This window comes from Enoplosus armatus, chromosome 3 (assembly GCF_043641665.1).
Source record: "Enoplosus armatus isolate fEnoArm2 chromosome 3, fEnoArm2.hap1, whole genome shotgun sequence".
Classification (NCBI taxonomy): Eukaryota; Metazoa; Chordata; class Actinopteri; order Centrarchiformes; family Enoplosidae; genus Enoplosus; species Enoplosus armatus.
Window position 1 is genome coordinate 15,732,662 of NC_092182.1, and position 19,547 is coordinate 15,752,208.

The following is a 19,547-nucleotide window of genomic DNA, read 5'->3' on the forward strand; positions in this document are numbered from 1 at the left end:
ATGGTACCTCGAATTCTTACTGAAAGCACTCAAAACGTCCAGCACGAGGTCTTTGTCCTGGCTTTTAAATTGAAGGTGAGTGTAAGATCCGGTTTGTCCTCTATAGACTGTAAGTTATCTACCTAGGGTCTCGCGCTGTGAGGTGAGTGCGCTGCTGCAGGTCAGTGGGTGAAGCTTCACGAACACAGGATTTTTCTCTTACAGAAATCACATGGTGAGGCTGTCGGACGAATCACAGAAGCATCCCTTCCTTTTCAAGGCCAGGTAAGATGATTTATTTTACTTACATGTATTATGGAGGATGTCTGGAGTCGCTATTGGTCCATGTGAATGAATGACTGAACATACGTTTGTTATAATTCACAGCTTAGTTGCGAGGAGATGTAATTTGAACATTTATCGTCGATACAAACGATCTAATTTATAGTCATCTTGACTCACCTCGTAGAGCAGTGTATGTTCTCCTCTGTTTTGAAACTTTTAAAGTAGTTGTCCATTGTCCAATGGCGTATTAGAATAAGATACAGGATAACTACTGAAACGTTTGCTTATGAGTACCCATACCTTTTAGTATTTTGCCAAAATTAGGCTTAGTTACTACTCTGTTTATTCTGTGTATTGCTCTAGAGGCCTGAACATTTCCATAGTTGCTCCACATGTTGCAGCAAGTCATGTCCTGCCCACAGTAGATTTTATCTTGACTCTGCCAACTTGTTACTTTTCCTCTGGCTTTGTCAGCTTTATAGCTCAATCAGTTTCACACACTTATTTCCCTCAAATTGTAGATTCCCCATTTAAAAAAAAGCAGCTGCAACTTAATCACAGGGACTCGGAGAGAGAACAGCAGCTGATAGTTTTTCCTCTTTCCTCAGTTCCTCATGCTGTATTTCTCAGTTTAAACAAGCTAAAATGTTTACAGTATCCACCTCCACTTCGAAAGCACTGAATCTCTGTTGAATGTGAGGATCAAATGTTGCTGTTAAATCACAAATGTTGCTCTTAAATCTCAGCATTCCTTCTCTGTTTCCCCTCGCAGAGCTGGTTTTCCAGAATGCCCTCTTTGAGGAAAGTATCTTATAGGTAGCAATCAATCACGGTGGACTGTGACGTGGAGATGGTCACTTGGGCCGCCTTGCTGACAGTATGCATATGGATACAGACACAAACTGCCTCAGGACAGCACCCATGTGCTTCTACTCCACGCAGGCGGGTGGATTTCACTGTAAAATACTCCCTCCCCTACTTCCAAACAGACAAACCTATACAGAACATAGCAGTGAACTTGGAGGTGCGTCCGCCGGATGTATATGTTGCATGCCAGAATGTGATACAAGCAGTCAACTATGCTATGGAAAAAATATGGGAGCTGAAAACTGGACCTGTTGGCAGTCCTGACTGTGAAACATGTCAGGTGTGCGACATAGAAATAGATCCTGGGGATCCAGTAGATACAGACAATGAGGTTCTGCTTTTGGAACCTGCCGGATTCTTGCTGCCCTACTTGTACATTTGTGGGAGTACTCATCATGGGATCTGTTACTTCATTAACATCAGCCTTCCAAAGCCTGAGCCTCAGTGTTTATTCAAAAAAGAGCAAAACTCTCCGGCCAACTGTCCAGACTGCCTGGCCAGCCCACTTGGCACCAAAGTCACCATCGTTGAACAAGCAGCCACATCGCTCTTCTTCGTAGCAACCTCTGTCAATGACAAAGTGGCACAGAGGTATCCAAGGAGGTCAATATCAATGATGAGGCCGCTTTCAACTGAGGATGGCTTTCATATGGTCATGAATGGGCTGACAGTGCTACCCGGTCTACGGGACTCTTACAAGATTGATTATATCTACAGCTTCTCCACCAAGGACTATGTCTACTTCCTGTCCCTGCAGAGAGAAAATCCATCACAGAGCAATTCAGCCTTTCAGACTCGTCTGGGACGACTGCCAATATTAATCCCAGAGGTTTGGATGTACAGAGAGGTGGTCCTAGAGTGCCGGTACGACCCGAAGCGCAGGAGAAGGCGGAGAGAGGGCTTCAGGGACGTTGTCTATAATGGGCTACAGGCGGCACACTTTGGGCGAGCAGGGAAGGACTTGGCAGATGAGCTGAGGGTGGACGAGACAGAGGACATTCTGTATGGGGTGTTTGCAGAGGTGAATGAGCGGGGACAACCTAGAAAAAACTCAGCCCTATGCGCCTTCCCTTTGACTAAAGTAAACCATGCGATTGATGAAGGCGTTGAGGCCTGCTGCAAGCAAGGTACAGAGCAGCTGTCCAGAGGTCTCTGTCACTTCCAGCCGTGCGAGAGCTGCCCACATGAAGTGAGTAATTCTTTTTTTTTTTTTATCATGGGAGCAGAGGAACGGTACAAAGGTCCCCCTATGCACCAGACAGGAAGTGACCTATCCAGACAAACACTGTGTAATTAAGTCACCTGTGACTGGAACCATGTGGTTTATCATTGAGCTTACAGTTTGATATTGTCTTGAGCAATAGAGGGAAAGTATATTATAAGAGACACTGCAGCTAGTACATTAAGCAAATCTTGACTACTGGAATATTATATGCCTGTGGCAACTCTGATGAAGGTGTGTGAGGTAGAACAGGGCCAGATGAGAGAACTGGGAGGGGTGGATGAGTCAGTTAGTGTGACCTGGACATTGCCACATAATTTCTCTGCTCTGTTAAGTTTCAGTCTTTCTCAGTGATAGGGTGGCAACTGTTTACAGTACAGTAAGGATCTTTGATATGGGAACTGTTCCATCAGATATGTATTTCAAGATAAGTGGAATTCTTCCATTTGCAGCAGTTTTCATTTTTGAACTTTTGTCCTGGTCAGACCCCTGAACTGATAAGCTACCGAAGGAGAAAGGTATTGGGAGGTGGGTTAAATCCAAAAATAACATGCAGAGTTCCCTCTCAAAACATCTTCATTGAATAGAGCATTTTGGCTGTGGTGCTCGGCAAAATAATAAAGGCGTGGTCTGTTTCCCCTTTATGGAGTTCAAACTGTGTCCTTTGAGCTCTCGCAGCCATGTGCACACCTACAGGAATGTGTGCCAAAGTTATAAATCCTGCTGATAAAAAGGTTGAATTTCAAGGGGAGGGACAGCATTGGTCTGTGCCTGGCTCTTACGCATTTTATTTTTTAAGGAAGTAGGTAGAATATTGAGAAAGTGAGGAGTAGGGAAGAAGGAATCACCCTTTCTTACTCGATGGATCATTGATGGTTGAAACAGTCATAAAGCTGTCTAAAAACTGTTAGTGTCAAGTACTACCTGAGTTCAAGTGAAGTATTTCTAGAATTGGGTATGTACGATAAAATAACTTGGATACCCTGTGTGTTCAAGCTTGAAATGCGGAAATACAAAGTGACTGAAAAGATCAAATGACGGGAATATAGGGCATTCAAATAGTGGGAAGCAAACAAGGGGCATGCCGAGGCAGGCCAGCTAATTTGCTTTGCGGTGGAATGTTTACCATTTATTTACCATATCCTGCCTTTCTTTTATGAATAATTACTTGTTATTAACCCAAGTAACTCATGCTCTGCCAACCATCCACACACATCTGTCATCCACTGTTTTATGTGCGTTAGTTTATGTCGGTATGGAAAGTCCAGAGACACAGTCAACACATGGAGCTGGAGTCACTGCTGTTTTATGACCTTGTTCCTCTCTCACACCTTGTTACTTATGACTGGAGGCGAGGCTGCAACTCTTCCTCCCTTAATGGATAAGTTAGGATTCTCTCTCTTTCTATCCCTCTTCCTCCCCTGAACATGAATATACAAGCATGTATAAATCTGCAGATGCTGACAAATACTTTCGATTTCAGTTTTATCTATGAATTCCGATTCTTGCCAAAAAAAACGAACAATCCTGTTCTGTATGTGTTTCTCCCACTTGCACAGAGCCCTGAAGGTAATAACACATGCAGTGCCAAACCCACTCTGGTGTCAAAGCCGTACTACAGACTAGACCTCTTCAACAGGCAGATGAGAGACGTCCTTTTCACTGCTGTCCTGGTCACCACTATTGGGAATCACACGCTGGGCCACTTTGGTACCTCAGATGGACGGATACTGCAGGTAGCAATATGCCCAAGGATAGAGTCATTATGTGGTGTGCTAGTGGATGTGCCACTGCCGTTTGAATGTATTATACCAAACATAGAAGTCTCTCTGCTGTTTTGTTCAATACTCATAATGAACATTATTCCAAATGTCTAAACTAAACATTTGTATATTTTAACTGCCTATATTAAGACTCCCAAAAAATGAAAATGACCTCTCTGTTGTGTCTGGTTTAGGTGATCCTTACTGTGTACAGGCCCATTGTTTTTGCCAACTATTCTCTGGAAGGGGCTGAAGTGTCCAGGACAGCTGCTGTGTACTCAGAAGATGCACTTCTCTTTGTAGTTGGAAATAAGGTACATTTTGTAATATCTACCACTGTGTGTACTGTTTATCTTTTAGGGGGTACTGCACACTGATTTGATTTGCAGCCTTTAATAGTGCAAACAGACCAACGTTTTGACAATACTGTGTCCTCATCAGAGTCAAAATGGTAGAAAGATATCAGGCAAACACACATATAGCCAACCTAGAATAGGTGCAAAATTGTCATTGGATAATAGGATTTTAAATCTATTTACCATAGCCGAGTCCAAGTGCCACACCCCATGCACTATAATCACATCAGTAACAAAAGAACACAGATACATCTTGAAGTTACGAAGATGAAGTACAAAAAGTACAAATGCTGCTTCCATCAAGTTTAATGACAAATTCAGTTCTATGTTGAGTGTGAATCCAATAAGCCTCTGGAGAGGGGGTGAGATTTCTTCTCTGCCCCTGAACTCTGTTTTACGGCTTACCACTCCATCGTCTTCCTCTCTCCCTCATCAAGATGTTCAGGGTGCCCTCTGCAGGACCGGGGTGTGCACATTTCATGACATGCTCCATGTGTTTGATGGCTCCACGCTTCATGAACTGTGGCTGGTGTTCAGGAATCTGCTCAAGGCAAAATGACTGTGCCTCGCAGTGGAACAAAGACTCCTGTGCACCCGTCATAACAGAGGTAGATTTGCAGCTACGTGTAACTGATTAGCCAATGCATGAATTTTAAACACCATGAGTCATAACGTGATTGTATTTGATTGCCATGATAACCCTTTTTCTCTGCAGTTTTCCCCTAAAATGGCACCTGCTGGAGGTGAGACAGAGGTGACACTGTGCGGCGGGGAGTTTCAGTCTCCTCTGCGACCTGCCATCATCAGCGGCAAAACCCACATCATCACAGTGGGCTCTGGGACCTCGTGCACCGTCCTGCCTGAAAAGAGCAGTAGTGAAGTGTGAGTCAGCGCCACATGCACACAATGCCACGCACACATTTTCTCAGCATTTATGTTGGAAGTACTGGGCACTGCGAGCCACAAGCCAACAAGTTAACTAGGGAAGAGTGATATTAATTAGTTTAAATAAATAAAAAAATTATGGATCCAAAACTACTGCTCCAACATGAGACGTTTTGGACCTATTTTCTTCAAATTTTGTCTCCCAATGGTCCTAATGAGGATTTTGACATGATGCCATTATTGTAAACCTCTCTTTTTCTCTCTCTAGTTATTTATTAGATTTATTAGATTTTGGAAGTTTTTCGATTTGTTAAAATGTTTTCTGATAGTGTCACGTGGCTGGCTAGTCTTTATATAGTGTTGCATATTTTCCTCCCTGGAATCAGTGGGGTCTGTTACATTTTGTCAATTTGAACTTCAGATAGTTTGCTTATTTGATTTGATCTATTAATAGACCATAATAGATCTATGTATAGTCTTACATGTATAGTCAACAAATAATTTAAAAATTAAGATATTTTTTAGATATACTTGAGGGGATTACTATGATGATGATTTTTTTTGTGATTTTAGGAACTGATGTGTTTCATGTTGATTATGCAAACACTCTGCTTTTTCCCCTCACGAAAGAAATGAAATGCAAATGTGTTTTTTAAATCTAAATACCTTATAGGAGCAGATATCAATCACTGGACGTACATTAAGATGTTTAATTCTCCTGTGGGTGGTTGAAACATTTTTTGAACACTGTGTAAATGTTTTTGTCACGTTGCCACATTTGCTTGCTTCATTTCTGTCTGACAAGCTGCTGCCTCACTGGAATAACTACATCTACAGAATTCAGAGACATGTCATGTCTTGTGTCCATAATACAGGCTAGTGTGCAAGATTCAGGGAGAAACCACACCAAACCAGGACCTCAACATCACTCTGGAAGTGCACGAGGGGGAAGTGGAGGGCCGCTACTCAATTGAAGGCATGGCTCAGATGCCTGGCTTCTCCTTTGTGGTGAGAATGCTTTTATGCAATGGAAACTGCTTTAAAATTAGTGTTTTTTATTTGAGTAAAGGATATGTATAATGTAATGTAACATTGTGAAGTGAGTGCAAAGTCTGGATTTTAAATACTTCTATTTGATACATTGCAAGGGTGTACAGACAGTGAAAAATGCACACAGAAAACTCCAACTCTTTTCCTGACTACCGCAGTTTGTTAAGGCATAGCTCAACCCTTGCATAATTCATTGTGAAGTGATAAAATATTTCACCTCTGTCTAATCAGGAGCCTAGCATAACAGATATCAGGCCTGACAATGGACCGGTGTTTGGAGGAACAACAGTTACGCTGACAGGCAGATATCTTAATTCAGGGGTACAGAGAGAAGTCTTCTTTGCTGACAAAAAGTGCAGCATTCAAAGGTGAGCAACATCTTCTACGTTTGTTCACGCAACTATGGTCTACAACAAATTCCTTTCACTGTGTTCAGGTGTTCATTTTAAAATAAGAGGTTTTAAGTGTTGTACACATTTGATTACTGTCTTCAGTGCTGCTGAAGGAAGTGGGACGTCTTCAGTCGTCTGCCACACAGCAGCTGCTGCAGGTGTCGGGAAGGTAACCATGAAAGTCCTCATTGACAACTTTCAAGTGACGACCTCAAAGATGTTCTTCTACAAGGAAAACCCTGTTATAACCTCTGTACAACCGTCTTGCAGTTTCCAAAGGTAGGACACTGACCCCAGTCTGCTCAGGTCCATCTGGATATTAAAAATACCTTCCATTGCCTCACATAAAACACTCAATGTCATTATTAACATTATCATTTATACTGTTATATAGTGGCTCCAAGCTGATGATAGAAGGTCAGAATCTCGACTCAGCCCACAAAACTGTGGCTCAGTTCACTCCCAAAAACCCCCTCCTGCAGTCTCGTGAACAAGTAAGTTAACGCTTTGATTTTGTTCCTTGTGACTCAGTACATTATCCAATTAAACTTGTGTGTGCAGAGAAATACAATAAAAATACTTTTACATTCACAAATGAACTGCAGTTTGCGGACCTGTTTGTGAATTCGAGCAATGGATGGCCAGCCATACTCATTTTTTTAGCTGAATATTGTTTTCCTGTTATGCTGAACTCTGTGATTTCAAACGCTATTTCACTTAAGGTCTGCAACGGCACAACAAACGCCACACATATGGAATGCTGGGCCCCTGCTTTTCCTGAGGAAATGCCAGAAGACAAGTCTGTCTCGGGAGAGATTTTTATTCACATGGATGGAAAAAGGAACCTCTGGAAGGGACGTCTTGACTACCACCCTGATGTCAAAATCATTCCCTTTGAAACTGATGACCATGTGTTACTTCTAAAACCGGGAGACACAGAAGTTTCACTGCATGTATGTTTACACTCAACCACTAATTAGTTGTATTAAAATCTCAATGACAACAATGCTTGCACTGCACAATTATTAATACATTCATACTTCACTTTATTACCACCAATTACCGCTTGTTTTAACATTTAAACTTTTTTTTCCCTCATATGTAACAGCATAGCAAACTGAATATAGTGAGCACATGTATGAAGATCATAATGACCATTGGGGGTGTGAACTGCAACGCCCAGGTTCTGCTAAATGAGCTGACCTGCAGGATCCCTAAAGGCCTGGTCATCCCCAGCAACGGGTTGCCAGTCAGGGTGAGAGAGGCTGCTTTTAAATCATCAACCTTAACCTGAATTTACAGAAATGTATGCTAAATTAAATGTGTTTAACAAGAGTTAATGATCTGTTCCACTACTGTAGGTGTCTGTGAATGGGGAGGTTTATGACGTGGGTACAGTCGCCAACGATGACAGCAACAACAACACTGTGATTGCGGGCATTGTGCTGGGCATCATTGCTGCATTGGTAGTAGGTGCTGGCCTTGCGTTACTTGTGATGATCCATTTGAGGAAGAAAAAGAGAGGTGAGAAAATTCAGCTATTTCTTGATAAGATTCTGCTAACAGGATTCCTAATTTATGCTCACTCTGCACTATCGTCTGTTTATTGTTAACCTGACCAACTGAGTTTTGCCACTGACTTCTCTGTATATTTTCAAAGTTTATTGTTGTTGTAGTGATTTTCATTTGTTATATGTGTCCTTTCAGCCAACATAGAGAATCGTTTATCAACAATGCTTTCACGGAACCGCATTGGCAGCGGCCCTGATTTCTCCCCAACAGGTGACTACAGACGAGGTGTGACATCCAAATGCATTCTTTCATATATCCATATTAACTGTTAATCAGTCCTTCAATCTGTTTATTCCCTCCCATTTTCTTCATCCTGTACTAATAACCCTGTAGCAGCCCTAGGAAGTACAACCTTTTAAATGTGTATATTTTATAAATCATTGTAGTGTTGTACAGAGACAGCTAAATAAATAGATAAATGTAAAACATCATGGCACATTGGTTAATTTGTCTATACCCTTGTGGTGAAAGTCTGTCACCAAAGTCAAGGGTAACGGGATAACCTGACCAATAAAGGGTAAAATATTCACAGATTGCAATTCTGTCAAGTAGTATTAGATGGTCTCCACCTCCACCTTTTAAGAACTAACTTCATGGTATGGTTCCCTTGTGTTTTCCCTTGTGTGTTACAGTTGATCTGTCCAGTCAAACATCCGGTTCAGGAGGAATTGCCTTCCAAGGTTTATTGTATGCCGCCAGCTATGATCATCTGTCCATTCCTTTAATGTCACGGGACAATATCTCAATGGTCAGTCTAAGTTCTGATCTCCTTGAAGAGGTCAAAGATGTCCTTATCCCTGCTGAGATGCTCCGAGTCGAGGATAGCCAGATTATCGGCAAAGGTCAGCCTCTTGTCTTTTATAACGTTTGTTTGTTTTGTTCTTTCCCTCGAATATTTTACCACAAAATCTTACTTCTTCTCATGCAGGCCACTTTGGGACAGTTTATCATGGGTACCTGATAGACAGCAAGCAGGAGACCCACTGTGCTGTTAAATCATTGAACAGTAAGTGAATTCCCATTTTATAATTGAAATCAGCATTATATGAGCTTATGGCTGTTGGATTAGTCTGTATAACGGTACGTGTTGTAATAACAGGGATCACAGATTTGCGGGAGGTGGACCAGTTCCTCAGAGAGGGCATCATCATGAAAGGCTTCCACCACCCTAACATACTGTCTCTGCTGGGCATCATGCTGCCCAAAGAAGGGCTCCCTCTGGTGGTTCTACCGTATATGAAGCATGGGGATGTGCGTCATTTCATCCGCTCTGAGAAAAGGGTAAATTACGCCTAATGAAACTTTCTGGACCAGTGGGGTCATGACTTTGCTCTGTTAACCTCTCTGTTTTTACTACTTCAGGGCTTTTGTCAGCTCTGTTTAATATGTCTCTGTCCTCCACAGAACCCAACAGTGAAAGACCTGATTGGCTTTGGACTTCAGGTTGCCAAGGGGATGGAGTATTTAGCCCAGAAAAAATTTGTCCACAGAGACCTGGCTGCACGTAACTGCATGTGAGTGTGACTCACACACTGATTACTAGCCCATGACTTGTCAGTAGAGAAGCTTTGTCACACCTCCGGAGGCCATTTCACTGTCTCTTGTAAAGTTGCCCGCTATCTAGGTGGTATATTGTAAAGAGGTATTTGAGTTATTGAATTGAATGGATTTAATGTGAGCAACAAAAACTACAGTGTTTGTTGGTATTTTTCTACAGTCAACTACAGTACGTAAAGGACAGAGACATTTATTTGAAAGTTAGTAAAACCCAAAAAAGACAATAACTGATTACTGTTGCATCTTGTATTTTTTATTAATAATTAAACATTTCTTTTTCAAATATTTTCAATTTAAATGTGTAAAGAAAGAAAAACTCGCTCCAATGATCCCACCAAATAAAAAGTGTGACAGTATTTGGGAACATTTTGGATTATTTAAATCTGACCTTCAGCCTTCAGACTTTAAAAGTCTGAGGGCTTCTTGGTATGAGACACAAGTGGAATCGTATTTTCTGTTTTTGTGATCTGTTTATTTGCCCACATATTAAAAGAATAGTTTGACATTTTGAGAAAAAAAACACCTTTTTGCTTTCTTGGAGAGAATTAGATAATACGATTGATGCTGCTGTCATTTTCTGACTTTTATCACTATTTCTTCATCCCACCTGCACATCTCTAATGACGCCACCACTGCTCATCAACACTGACTTGCCAGATTGGTGTAAATTAAAGTTCTCCTGGCTCCTCTTGAGTACACCTCCTGTCTAGAGATGTGTTGCCTGAACAGGAGGAACTGGCTGGTGACTGTGTTTTCTTAAGATGCCTTCTCTTTTCAGGCTGGATGAAACCTTCACAGTGAAGGTGGCTGACTTCGGCATGGCAAGGGACATCTATGACAAGGAGTACTACAGCATCCAAGATCACAAACGGGTAAAGCTGCCGGTGAAGTGGATGGCCATCGAAAGCCTGCAAACGCAAAAATTCACCACAAAGTCTGATGTGGTGAGTGCACTTTATCCACAGAAATATGCTTGTCACAACTTTCATGGATGTATCTACAATGCTTTGTTTATCTGTTTCCCAGTGGTCATATGGCATCTTACTATGGGAGCTGTTGACCAGAGGTGCTAGCCCATATCCAGATGTGGACCCCTATGACATCACACACTACTTGTTGAAGGGACGCCGGCTTCCCCAGCCACAGTTTTGCCCTGATACCCTGTAAGAATCATACGTGCACCCTGTAAATATCACATGCCAAAATGACATTATGACGTAACACAATCGCTTCAGCATCTTATCATTTGAGACTCAATTCCCTGTGAATATATATATATATCAGTTTTATATTATTTTTAAGCTCACAATGGCCATCTTTCAATACTTTGTGCTCACTCATTCACTCATTTATTTATTTATTCATTCCACAGATATTCTATCATGCTGGCATGTTGGGAACCGGAGCCCGAGTGCAGACCTAGCTTCAACAGCCTGGTTACAGAAGTACAACACATCCTGTCCTGTCTGGAAGGAGAGCACTACATCAGTCTGAAGGTTAACTATGTCAACTTAGACCAGCCACGGCCTTATCCATCCCTGACTGGATCTGCAGACGAGGCTGAGGCCTCAGACTCAGAGGCAGACTGTCATGCTGCCAGCTGAGGGTGCAAAGTCCTAAGACTCTGCGATAGCAACACAGGGTCCGGATTAAAGTTGGGAAAGCAGAAAGAAGAAAAGGGACTACATAGCCTGGATCCATTTATGCATCACATAACTTGTTGATCATGTCTACAAACCTGAGCGCATGGATGGTTTGGCTACTTACTTAAAAGACACTGTAGGCTTTAAACTCTTATTGGAGCTGAGACTAAATCACGCTGGAAGTTCCCCATCCTTGTTACTACATTTACAGAGACAGCATGTAGATGGAAGTAAATGTTTTTTGTTTTTTTTTCAAACATCTGAAGCATAAGTGTGAATGAGACAACATGAATGTAAAATGTGCGTTTGTTCTCAGATTTGTAGAATAGGATGTGGGGTTACATGAGACTATGTTGCTGTTAGACTGTTTGACATGGGGTATAAAATGCTGACATGTGCTCAGGGGTCAACATTTTTATGTTTCTTGACACATTTATGATATGACAGATGACATCCCTTCATATTGGCTATTCATATAGGTAATGCAGACTTAATACGAGGGCCCAGGTACATGTGAAATCATGGTACTGGATGCAGAACTCAATCTACTCAGATTTAGAACCATTGATACTCTGTCAAAAGCTCTGCACCTACTGAATTATACAGTGAGCTTTCGGTGCTGCTCAGACATCAGCTGAGGCTCCGAAACACATGTAGTACCTGTCATCATCACTAGAGGGTGATCAATGCCACCTTCTAAAGCGTACTTGAGTTGCTGCTGCAGTGATGCTCTGCACTACAGCAGACAGCTCAACTCAAGGGTGTTACACAAACAGCACAACTATATTCATCTGAACCTCAGAGTATATACGGAACCTCTTTCAACCAATTTAATGCATAGCAGCATAGCATTCTGTCCATACTGCACAATCTGGGGAGTTTCCCTTTGTTTCCTACATGTAATGAAAATGATCTCCACAGCAAATTAGCCAATCCAAGGGGTTTTAGAATATATGCACTGATTTTTCAACTTTTAGACTGACAAATCTGTATGTTGTAACCAAAACAAATAGTTTATGTTGATGCTTTCTACCAGGGGTAACAGATTTGGTTCTGATATACTTGATTTTTGTTATTGTTGCATTTCCTCTCCTTCCATTCACGATTGAACTGATGTTATTATTTCTTTGCTCTAGGTTGCACTGTAAGGAGTGTTTTTGTACAGACGAATGATTGATTGTGCACACTAAAGCGTGTCAACAAATTAAATGACTCCCTATGCTTGTTTTTTAGCCTGAATTAATACTAAGAAAAACATCTTGATGGGCAAACAAGACATTTTTAAAAACAACTTAGCTAAAATTGTATTCTTAACTGTTTTTTTCTGGCCTTCTGATAAAAATGCAGATCACTGCAGCAAGAGACGGTACAGAAGTTCTTCATGAAAGAGGGTCATCAAAGCCGCTGAAGAAAAAGATGCAGTGGCACAGGTCTGTGGCGGTGCAGCTCTTGTTCTCTGCCAGGTGGATGAGAGAAAAAATACACACTGTTAGAGGTCTGAATTATGTCAGTGGAAACTGCATGCTTCTGCCTAATCTGTGTATCTAGAATTTGTAATACTCTATGAATAATTTATGGATCTATAAAAAGATTTTTTTTATCCCTTGCCTTCAGGTACTGAAAAGGTGGTGGTAATAATGACAAGCTCTGGTTGTGTTCAGGTAGAGGTTCAGGATTTGAAAATGAGGTGATGTTTTCAACTAAAGACTGAACAGAAAGCCAAAATGATGGATGTTTTTTGCTGTGAATAGCCATCGCATTTGAGATTTTCTGTTATTCAAGTCACTGACGCAGAAGCAAATACAGGATGTACTGTGTTTAAATGGTTACTGGTCAGTTCATCATCAGGTCTCCAAAGAAATAAAAAAAGATCTGGCTACCTCTGATTCAATTCAGATCTTCTGCACATGATGAAGATGAGGTGAGGATTGGGGAAAAGGGTTAGACATTAAATGAACAGTATGAGCTGCACATGAATCCCCAGTGGGGAAAAGACACATTTTGAACCTGTACCTCAGGCTACAGGCCACCCAAACAGCTGAGGTTTTTCTGTCAAGTGCTATAAAATGCCATGAAATAACCTTAGGTCTTTAAAGCAAGTCTAGATTTCTGCACAGATTTGTCCTCTGACTCCTCATAATGTCAACTTGCAGAGTGATCTTAATTATTAATAATTAACTTGCCAGTGCAGCTTCAGGGATTATATGAAGCCCTTGGCATTTAAATTAAAATCTGGCATGAAACGAGGACACTGGCATTGAAATGTTGAAATAAAAAAAGAAAGATTGGCATCAGCTTTGGGCATCAAAAAAGTTTTTAAAAAATAGAAGAAGAGTTTTTTCACTGCCAATATTTCCTTTTTCTGTTGAGGTTTCGATTTCATCGCAGTGAACAAATGTTGTACTGGGCAAGTATCAGGTTTGACCCGGTAAACAGTATTGTCAATGTTAAGTAGGTTGTTAAGGGAGAAAGTGAGCACTTATGTGTGGATAAACAAGTGTGTTGGTAGACTTCAGGTGAAACATTGTTGACTTTATAAACTCCACTTGCTGCTCGTTGAAACTAAAGGAACTGATTTGACCAAAATATTCAATTAATGTGTCAACTTGATCACTTGTGTTAGAAAATCATTAAGGTAGTTCTTGGCCTCTTTGGGCTCTGCACAGCTTAAAGGGGTAGTCCTCAATTTATTTACCATTGTACTGTCATAAAGTTAGTTGACTTGCAAGGGACACATTAAACAAGAGTGGTCAAAATTGAAGCAGCAGAGGCCAAAACTTCGGGTCAAGCTCCAAAAATACGGGACCCTACACCTCCCACGATGCAACCTGACAGTATCCTCCATCAGATCCTGCCCATGTATTTCCAACTCCACTCCCCCAGTTTATAACATATATTAAACATTTGTAGTCTCTCATACCACCTTCATGACAGGTGGAAGGTAGTGATGGGAAGGATTCCCACGTTTACGATGTACTTAATAGTGTTCATGTCATTGCACAGCTCAAGACTGTTGTATGATAGCAGAGATGGTTGTGTAAGGGTTAAAAAAAATGTGCATTGCACTTTATCCAATACATTTGGGTTAAATGACCTTGACCGAGAGACTCTGGCTGACATGAGACATCCACGTTATCCAGATAGCAGCTGCCAGGAAAATCTCAGTCTCCCACTTGTAATAATGTTTTGGATGTTGACAAGAACATTATTTAAAGGCGGAAATATGACATGAATGTGGCATAAGCCCAAGTTGAGATAACACAGATGACATCACCAGGGTTATTTTCGCTTCTTCCATCATCCAGAGCCCCAGCAGACATTATACTATTGCTTTCTGAGTAGTACTTCCAGTGAAGAGCAAATTGATCTTCATTAGTAAAATTGCTCTTTTGCTGTAGGGACAAATAATTAACTGAGGAATGATTGAACCAACCGCCAATGAGTCAATGAAAAGCCTGGTTACACTGACACTCACAGGAGGAATAGTTGCACTGAACAAGTTGAGGCGGATGCCTAAAATGTCTGGTCTAAAATTCCTTTTGTTGTCTTCAAGTGTATGTATTTATAAATAATTTACACTTTTATTTCACACTGCCCTGCATGGTTTTGAAGCAGGGTTGAAATCTGCGAAACTGCAAATATCATACAGCAGCTGTTGTGTGATCCATGACAAACTGGACAAAGGGAAAAGAAACTGTGGCTAGCTGTTTCCTGTCAACACTTACGCACATTTGTCCTCTACAAACTAAACGGGAGAACACAAGAAAAGTATGATTAGGACAGCCAATTAGCACTCTGCGTCTAGTTGCCAAAATGTGAATCTTAACTGAAGATCATTGGTGCAGAGGACATTAGAAAAGTGGAGTGGGGTTCAAAATCAACTTCTGTGCATGCGTGTCATTTTTTCTAGCCAGGATCTACAGTGATGAATGTGGAGCCAACATCGCAAATAGACCACTGCTTTGAAAGAGCCAAACGTGACTGTTGCCAGTTCGGATTAGCTAATGATGAGCTGAGTGAGCTTTAGCATTGTGCTAAAAAATTTATGAGACCGAACAAATTCAACAGTTAGTTCAGGTGTGATCTCTCTCTTCCTCTCTGCTGACTGATCAGAGACACTGCTGGGAGTTCATTGGTCTACAGAGACACAATCAGTAAGAAAATGTGTTTCAAAACAATCTGGATGTCACAGACGTGGTTATGTGTTTGGGAGCAGATTCACCACAGGGCGGTGACGAAGCTCTGACGACATGCTCATTGATACTATTCCTCTGGGATTCATCTTGACGGGAATGATCCGGTCATTTTGTGGTAGTACCTGGCATCAGATGTTCTGCACTGCACCACTTGGTATGAAATGGCTTGAGGAGTGAGAAGGAGAAAAAAAACTAGACAGATTCACAGTTGTTGAGCCTTTTCTTGCAGGTGTTTTGAGCTGGGCTGTGTTCGCAGTCAGTGTCTGAAGGCTTTCAACATTGCTCAAGGTCTCTCAGGTGTTTCAAGATGTTGGTGAGAAAAAAGTCTGCAGAGGGAGACGGGGAAGGAAAATATGAGAATGCATATTTGATTAGTCACAAAAAAATATACACAGTGTTTGGCTGTCTGGTTTCTCCATTTTTTGGAAAGATTGCTGTAACATTAGTGAAAATCCAACCTATAGCATATAATTATGTATTCTCATATCATCCTACTCACCTAATCACCATTTTTCTTAAGTAATGGGCTGAATCGTTTGCATCTTAAAAGCCTAACTTCCTGTGCAAAATATCTTGCAAGTGGGTTTGTAGCCTCTCTCACACTTTTGTTCTCAGAATTGAATCTGCTATCCTTGAGCTTGTGTACCATCAGTAGATACCTGAATAGCGAGGCAATCTTCCTCCCTCTCCCTTGCTCTTCTCCATTGTTGCATTACATTCAGAGGGAGGATGAAGAGCTGGGAGGTCACAGATGGAGAGAAGTGTTATGTTTGTTCCCGTCTCTGCTCTCTGAGTGAATGTCTCCACAGATGGGATTATATTGAAAGGCGAACACAAATTTGCAGAGCAATGAAAGCGCTTTAGAGGCACAAGGCCAGTCCAGGCACATAGCTAACTGTACTTGTTAAGAGTTTTTTTCATCATCCATCTTGTTATCAACAGGCCAGTGTATTTTGTAGCTTAAAAATGCACACTCTGCTGCTGCAAAGATTCATGGTATACATACTACTTACCGAACGTGTTATTAAGATGACCACACAAATGTACGCATATATTCAGACTATATACTGAATATATCATACTGGATGTCACCATTGCTGTTTTTCATGTTCTGACTTAAAGAGTTACTTCTGCATTAATAATGAAAGAGATTTCTTCAACACCCATGCTTATTCATTTTCCACACTATGATGTGGTATCATTAAACTGCACACATACATAGAATGCTGTTAGAAAATGTGTGTTTCTCTCTTACTGATGTATAAAACTACTAAATCTGTTCATGCCTCAGTACTCCAGACATGTGTATATTGGCTACACAGACAAGAAACAGTAAAACTATGTAAACTCCTCTTATATTCTTATTCAAGGGAAATCCTGCGGCTACAGAGGCCTATGAAAGGTGTGTCTATAGTAATAATGTAAATTAATTGTTATAGCTCGCTTTCATATTGATAGGTAGAACATTTTTAGACTTAGACTTTATTAATCCCACAGCGGGGAAATTTACAAGTCCGAAAAAACACCAAGAGGCAAACTACTAATGTCACCAGATGAACATCCATAGTTGCGTACTTGCTGAGGGGTCCGTGTATATAAAAATAATTTTAAAAAGTACACGAAAAACACACTTAAGAGACTAAAACAGATCGAAAGTTACGGTTAATGTAAAGTTAATGTATGTATGTATGTATGTGTGTACGTATGTATGTATGTGTGTAGGTATGTATGTATGTATTTATGCATGTGTGTAATTACTGAAGCTAAACAATGCCAAAAAATTAGGTTCAACTTGCATACCTCTATGTGAGGTACAACTGTGTGGCTGCAGTTATTTCATTTTAGCAGTTGTACCACTATAAAGTACTAATTACATGCAGTAAAGAAATGCAAATGACTTGAGCTTGACTCTAGTTTTTAGGCATAATAATTAATTTGCCAATCATTTTTGGATTACATGGTGGTTGTTCTGCAGTGTGACTGTTCTGATGAATGGTTTTGTTCATATGATCCAGCATGTGTTGTCATACTGCTGTGCTAGCTATGCTTTCTCCTCATCCAGTCAGTTTGGTTGGTTATGGATATACTGCTTCAGCCCATGGTATTTTCGGGTCTTGGGATAGGAAAAATTCAGGTGAATCATACTCATGGCGCACTGACGGCTTTACCCTTGCTATCAAGTCCCAGAAAATCAAGTTGATTATGTTAAATAAGGCAACATTTGGCATTCGGTGTCTGCAAAGGAGCCAGGCAGACTGCCCTTACATAAACAGATGCAGATTATCTGAAGTTAGGAAGACAGAAGCAGCATGCATTCAATCATTACTGTAGCTCATCAAGGTTGTACAACTACACGCTTGGCTGCCATTTGACAAAGGAGCAACCATTAATATGTAAACTCCCACAATTCTGTATTTTCCCAGTTTTGTATACTGCCACAAATCTCTTCTTACTTCCTGCATTGCAAGCTATTTTATGTGTCCAGATGTGTCAATGTCTTCCTTAGTTTAGCCACTCAGGACAGTTTTTTTGAATATAAATCATAGTTAAAAATATGGTATCATCTGCACACATTGACACAGAATGTGAAAAGGGATGTGTGTGTTGATTGGTGACATTAAAGTGCTATTGGGAATTAAGTGAGCAAGTGGTTCCATGAAAAAGTTGAAAAGTGGGTACTCTTGTCTGGAATGGACAAGACTCTTCTGGTGCTGGCCTCCTGTCTAACCTACAGTATGGGTGATGTCTAAGTCTATAGCAATGCATTTTCTTCTTTACTTGGGCTTGAAGCTGCCCAGTAATTCATTATTTACACACACCTATAAATAGGGTAGGTAGATGTTTGATGTGGTGGCTAGAAAAAATTGATTTCATCAGTCAAGGACTGCATCAAAAGTTTGTCTCTGAGGCTTTTGGATATCAAAAATATATTCAATACCTTACAATAAAGTTTAAAGTCATGACTAAATTTAGTCATGATTATTCAACTTTTAACAAACACATGCGTAAGTCATAAGTTAACAAACCATGCTTGTTTTCTCACCTGCAAGAGCCACAGGATCAATTTAATATTTAATATCAAAACAGGAAAGTAACCCACAGTTCCAAATGTTAAACACATCAACATTCATTGATACCTACAGTATCACAACAAGTTCCCAGTGATGTTTTTATTTCTAAACTCCTGAAACAGCCAAAGATTTCTAGTTGATGGCCTCAAAAACAACTGAACATAAATGAGCTTATCTGGACACCAGTAAACATTATCAGCTGTACTGACTTTGATATGTTTGACACATTTGAATTGTCTTATTGTTTATTTTTAATATACAGTGTGTATCCAGGACTACCTGGAAAGCAGTATTGACAATGAGTGAATGATCCTGCAGATGATAATAAGCATAAGCACATGAAAAAAGTAATGATGAAAGATTGTAACCTGATCCACTCAGTACTCAGAGGTCTCAAACACACAGAGAGGTTAATCAGGTGCAGGCGTACCTTGTTGACCAGCTCACGCCATCACAGCTGCTCAAATAATTCCTCCTTTGTCAGCGTCCTCTTCAGTTACAATTTGCTCTGATAAATGGTTTTGGCTGCTTCAAATTGTAAAAAATCACACTTCAACATTCGCTGAGACTGTGTCAAGTTTTTAGTTTCACACTAGGGCCCAGCTTTGGAGGCAGCTCAACACTATGTGATGGGTTTGCAGTGTCTGGTGTGTGTCCTGTAATGGACTGACTAAACATTCATCCATTGCCTGTCAGTGCCTGTGTAGCT

The 19,547-nt window shown here is 40.7% G+C and overlaps 1 protein-coding gene across 1 annotated transcript; it reads left to right on the top strand.

Annotated features, from left to right (window-relative positions):
- Positions 1–228: 228 nt before the first annotated feature.
- LOC139282442 (macrophage-stimulating protein receptor-like) lies at positions 229–12,780 on the top strand. The gene is made up of 21 exons (XM_070902163.1): positions 229–264; positions 1,037–2,320; positions 3,913–4,089; positions 4,311–4,430; positions 4,910–5,080; positions 5,188–5,354; positions 6,233–6,365; positions 6,639–6,775; positions 6,902–7,078; positions 7,194–7,293; positions 7,522–7,752; positions 7,908–8,054; positions 8,161–8,323; positions 8,507–8,596; positions 9,004–9,213; positions 9,300–9,377; positions 9,471–9,652; positions 9,776–9,885; positions 10,707–10,872; positions 10,955–11,091; positions 11,301–12,780. The coding sequence occupies exons 2-21, from the start codon at positions 1,115–1,117 to the stop codon at positions 11,530–11,532; spliced, it is 4,134 nt and encodes a 1,377-aa protein (XP_070758264.1). The 5' UTR covers positions 229–264; positions 1,037–1,114; the 3' UTR covers positions 11,533–12,780.
- The last annotated feature ends 6,767 nt before the right edge of the window (positions 12,781–19,547 follow it).